This window comes from Magnolia sinica, chromosome 9, assembly GCF_029962835.1.
Source record: "Magnolia sinica isolate HGM2019 chromosome 9, MsV1, whole genome shotgun sequence".
NCBI lineage: Eukaryota > Viridiplantae > Streptophyta > Magnoliopsida > Magnoliales > Magnoliaceae > Magnolia > Magnolia sinica.
The window spans coordinates 6,905,687-6,911,086 of NC_080581.1; the positions used below are offsets into that span (position 1 = coordinate 6,905,687).

General features: G+C 38.4%; 1 protein-coding gene across 1 annotated transcript; it reads right to left on the reverse strand.

Moving 5' to 3' along the window:
* Positions 1-272: 272 nt before the first annotated feature.
* Positions 273-2,752, reverse strand: LOC131256345 (uncharacterized). Its single transcript, XM_058257292.1, has 4 exons — positions 2,552-2,752; positions 737-829; positions 547-654; positions 273-461 (listed from the first exon to the last, which is right to left on the reverse strand). The coding sequence occupies exons 1-4, from the start codon at positions 2,750-2,752 to the stop codon at positions 273-275; spliced, it is 591 nt and encodes a 196-aa protein (XP_058113275.1).
* Between the last annotated feature and the right edge of the window lie 2,648 nt (positions 2,753-5,400).

Here is a 5,400-nt window from a genome sequence, read left to right on the forward strand (position 1 = left end):
GCTACCCCACCAATAGCGACAAACGTGCTACGGACTATATCCGTAGTAAAAGGTCTTTAGCTACGGTTTTTGGCTGTAGCCTTTGCCCATTTTTCTTGTAGTGTGGGTAAACGTGTAGCGAGAGCCTGAAACATCTCCTCCATCCATCGCTCATGCACTACCCGCATCTCCTTAATCCTCCTCTCTTGTTCCTCCCTCTGCCTCTCCAGATGCTCTTTGATCTCGTCGACTATGACCCATAGCTACTGAACCTCTCTCTTTGCGATATCAGTTCAACGTAGGGTGCTCTCGCCAGCGATGGATTGGCTATAGGTAGCTCTAACGGGTGTCATGAGCTTTGCACCATGGCCAAGCCCACGCACATATACAGAACGGGTGCCAAGCACCTCGCTCAGGATCTCTGGCTCACTCCGTTGAGTACCATTGGGAGTGGGCTGACTGCATATGGTGTCCATCGCTGCCTGTAATGAAAACATATGAATTTTCATTACGAATGACATTATTATAATTCAATGCAAATAAATTTTACAATGTAAGGATATTTACCCAATTCTCGCTAGCTTTAGGATATACCCAAGATCCCGTCACCTGCCGACAATGAGTCCCTCTGTAGAGGTCTACTGGTCCAGGCTCCTGGCCAGTGACGGAATCTCGCTGCGCAATCAAAAGGACAATAGAGTTAATATAAATAAATGGAAAGAATATATCAACTTAATAATAACCAATAATTTCTTACTATGTCATGACGAAGTCGTACAAATGACTTTAAACTAACTATGTGGCTCACTTCTAACTTTCCCCTGTTAGCAGAATTTATTCTGCCCCTCTTCTAAACACACTATTCATAATATATTGTTATTAATTACAAATTTAATTGTTACCTTAAGATATCGTAAATATGTAAATATTACCTAAAAAGACTCATATGAAAATCTCTCGCAGAATATTCGTCAGTCGTCAATGATCATGTGCGGTGGTGCGAATAGTATGGCCTCCTCATGGCTCCTACACCGCTTATACCGCTAGTGTAACTCACTGCGATACTCCTTGAATTGCTCCCTGACCATGTCGTCGACGACATGGGAAATGTATGGAACACTCAAATCCAAGAAAAATTTATCATACAGTTTCGTAAATAATAGACCAAGACAATAAACTTATTAAGAAAATAACTTAACCGTAAATGAACTTTTACAAAATAAAATTTAATTTACTAAAATTTACTGTAAGACGCTGGCAGATGAGCTACCACACATCATCTATCACATCTGCCCAACGGGGGTGGAAACGGGGATCAGAGATCGGCATAAGACACCGACCTCCGATGTAAACCTGACATTGTCCCCAACAAGTTTAAGGCAGTCATGTGGGAAGTCTACCATCACCCTACCCTCACGCGTAAGTCGCTCTAAAACTAACCCACGCGTGGGTACAGGTCCTCGTCGGCTTGTCGATGATGCTATCGTAAAAGAAATATGTAAATCTAAACATAAACAGAAGTCATTAAAAGAAATATATGTCTAGACTTATATGTAGCGCCCGATGTATGCGCGACTGAGAGATCAGATGCCTGTGATGCAGTATGTGATGGCGAGGCTGTCTCCGTCGCATCACGAGTGGAAGGGGTAGATCCAGTACGCGAACGACGTGATCTCCCACCTGGTGTCATCACTGAATATGTGTGAATTATGAACTTATAAATTTAAACAATGTTAATACAAATGTATGAACATCAATATAATAAACATATTAAACTTTACAGTGTAAGTGGAATATACTAAAATATTATACAACTAGTGTTGATGGTAGAATACATTTATGCTTATGGTTAAAGAGATGATTAAATATGATTAGACCATCACACTATAATGCAAGAAGAATATAATAAAACTGTAAACATTCTAGTAAAATTTAAAATTTTCATTACACATTGTCATTCTATATTAAATACATGTATTTTGTTGTAATACGAAACAACTTTGAGGTGAACTATCCGAAGTACTCATTGCGTAAGTTATCGTACGCTGTAGAAGTATATGTCAAGCTGTGTGAAGTGCTCGACATTGTTACAGCCAACACGCCAATCACAATAGGAGAAATCTGGTCTCTCGGGACTCCATTCAGATGTGCAAGTAACAAAATCGCATCTTCCATATAAAGTTTTCCGTGATTATATTCCTCCATCAGCTCCAAAATTTCTTTAAGATTGTATAATTTTTCATCCGAGTTATTGTCGATATATTCCTCCCTACACTCATCGACCAGACCGGGTATCTCTTTGGCCCTACCAGAAGAAGATAGGGCTGGAAAGTTCATCCGCAATAGCTGATAAAGTATGCTGCGTGCTTTCGCTACGCTCCGGTTTGAGGAGGACATGATCAGAAATTGACTCAACTGCAAATGTGGATTATATACAAGTTAATTAAATAAATAAATCATGACTTGTAATTTTCACGTATACATGTAATACATAAATGATTTGACTTGAAAAATGACATGTAAATCATGTGTACATTTAATAATCGTCATTTGTATCACTATCACTTAGGACTATTTCTTCATCATCATCACTATTGCTGATTAATATTTCCTCTTCATCATATGCAACGTCGTCATCAATGAAACCGCTATCATGTCTAACAATGTTATGTATTATTGAGGCATCAACATGATCAGGTGGCATATCATCTCTATCCAATTGCACCACATTAATACCAACATTTGGATCAATCCCTCTATCCGCAAATGGCATGTTTTCTTGATATGCTTGTTCAACCGTAGACGTTTCATTTCCCCCGCCCTCGTTATCTTCAACTTCTGGTATGGGAACGTCAAATACATTCCTCAGATTTATTTTTTGCACCACGTGCCAAGAGCTACCTAACTTAGTGTCAACGAGGTAAAATACTTGTTTGACTTGGTAGGCAAGGACAAATGGGTCGTCCTTAAACCACTTCTGAGATAAATTTATGCTCGTAAAGTAATCGTCAATTTGTATTCTCAACTTCTTATTTCCAATGTTCCACCAATCACATTTAAATAAGTACACCCGCTTTCTCATACAATAACTCAGCTCAATAATATCCGTCAAAATGCTATAAAAGTCAATTTTTACCTACTCGTGCGTTCTCTTCACAACCACCCCATTATTTTGTGCGGTCCTATACTTCTCACGTTCTTCAGTGTGGAACCGAATCCTGTTTACAATACAACCTATATATCTAGATACACGTCTATCAGGGCCACAAGCCTGTGAGTAGAGTGCATCAGACGCATCCGCAGAGTTACTAGCGTGCAACGTCTTCATCTATTATCACGTACAGAATGTAATTGTTTATGAATTTTCTTAGGTTTAAATATTGTGCAATACAAGAAAATCTAAGTGTAGCGAGATACGAGGTGAAATCTTACACGTTTTGCGAACCATTTTAGAAACTGATCTTAATGTATTTGATCATAATTTGTCGGGTATTGGGACTTCATCCCCTTGATGTGTTCGCTACACATAATTGGTACGTCATCAACAAGAAACATTAAGATCATCGTATGGAGAGATACAATTATCGAAGGAAGACTTACTCTTAAGTACGACTCTATTTCTTCAAATTATGTAATATATACCACCGCACCTTTGCTTGATCCCCAAGGTCCATATCCTGAAACGTCGGGAATCCTAAAGGACGGATGTTATGTGCGAATACAAATATGAGTCCTTGTTCATGCTCCTGCCCTTCATCGACATTCTGATCTTCTCGGTTGAATCTAGTCTCTATGGCACGAAGATATATGGAGCAAAATGTCAGGCACTCATTATCAATATACGCCTCAGCAATGGATCCCTCTAGATGTGCCTTATTCCTCACAAATTGTTTTAGTGCGTGAAGGTATCTGTACACAAAATCACTATGTTATACGTATGAAAACATAAATATATGTAGTTTATGGAATGAATAAAAATTTTAATAGGTTCTACCACCTTTCAATTGGATATATTCAACGATATTGTACTGGGCCTGCAAGCTTCGCCTCGTGCGGTAAGTGAATTACTAAGTGTACCATGACATCGAAAAACACAGGTGAAAATATTCTTTCAAGTTTGCAAAAGATTACGACTTCTTTCAAGTTTGCAAAAGATTACGACAATGTCCCTCTCCAGTCGTTTAATAACTTCTACATTTAACGATTTCAAACACAAATCCTTAAAGAATATCCCCAACTCAATCAGCAACACACTGATATCCTTGCTTAGGAATCCATGAATTGTAACCGGTAATAGATGTTGCAGAAAAACATAACAATCAAGACTTTTCATTCTTGTTACCTTACAGTCCCTGATGTTTACGCGTCGAGAGATATTTGATGCATACCCATCGAAAAGCTTCACTGATCTCAACCATTCACATAAATATTTTTTCTCTAGTTTTGTCAATGTGTAGTGCGTTACTGGTATAGTATATGAATTTCTCTGTGGTTGCAAGTGCAACTTTTTCCTTAAACCCATTGCTTGTAGATCCAATCGAGCCTTGAAACTGTCTTTTGTTTTCTTCTCTATGTTCATCAATGTTCTTAAGACATTGTCACATATATTCTTCTCAATATGCATAACATCCAAGTTTTGACGCAATTTCAGATCACTCCAATAGGGCAACTCAAAAAAATGCTCTTCTTCTTCCAGTTATACTCTAATACTATACGTTTCTTCTTCTTCAAGTGTGATGCCTTACCAAATCTAACTTCTCTAATTTTACTCAGTTGTTGTATCACATCTTCTCCAGATACCTCTTTCGGTGGTGACTTATGATCTTGTTTGCCATCAAAGATCATCGTCTTCCTGTGCCAACTATGATCGCTAGGAAGGAAGCGACGATGGCTCATATAACATATTTTTTTACCATGCTTCAATGACAATGAACAAGTCTTAATACTACATGTAAGACAAGCTAACTTTTCCTTCGTTCTCCACCTAGACCAATTCCCATATGCAGGAAGTCATTTATTGTCCACAAGACCGCTGCATGCAATCGAAATGTTTGTCCTTCTGTCATACGTCTGTACACCTTGACTCTGCAACTCATTTAACTCATCTATTAATAGTCGTAAATATACATCAATGTCATTCCCGAGTGACCACGGTCCAGGAATAAGTAATGACATCATGAAAAATGACTCCTTCATACACAACCAAGGATGTAAATTATAGGGCATAAGTACCACTGGCCACATACTATATAAGCTACTCATATTACCAAATGGATTAAAATCATCACTTACAAGACCTAGTTGAATATTGCGAGAATCCTCTGCAAACCAATCATATTGCTTGTCAAAATTTGCCAGGCTTCAGAGTCCGCAGGGTACCTCAGTGTACTATCATCACGCGTTTCTTCTTATGCCACCTCA

Bases quoted from the DNA above. Each gene is read 5' to 3' on its own strand.
- LOC131256345 (XM_058257292.1), bottom strand. From the start codon at position 2,752: ATGCCATTTGCGGATAGAGGGATTGATCCAAATGTTGGTATTAATGTG. The intron at 830-2,551 runs GTCCTAAGTGAT...TAGTGTGTTTAG, and splicing joins GTGATGATGATGAAGAAATA to AAGAGGGGCAGAATAAATTC. The intron at 462-546 runs GTAAATATCCTT...TTTTCATTACAG, and splicing joins CTAAAGCTAGCGAGAATTGG to GCAGCGATGGACACCATATG.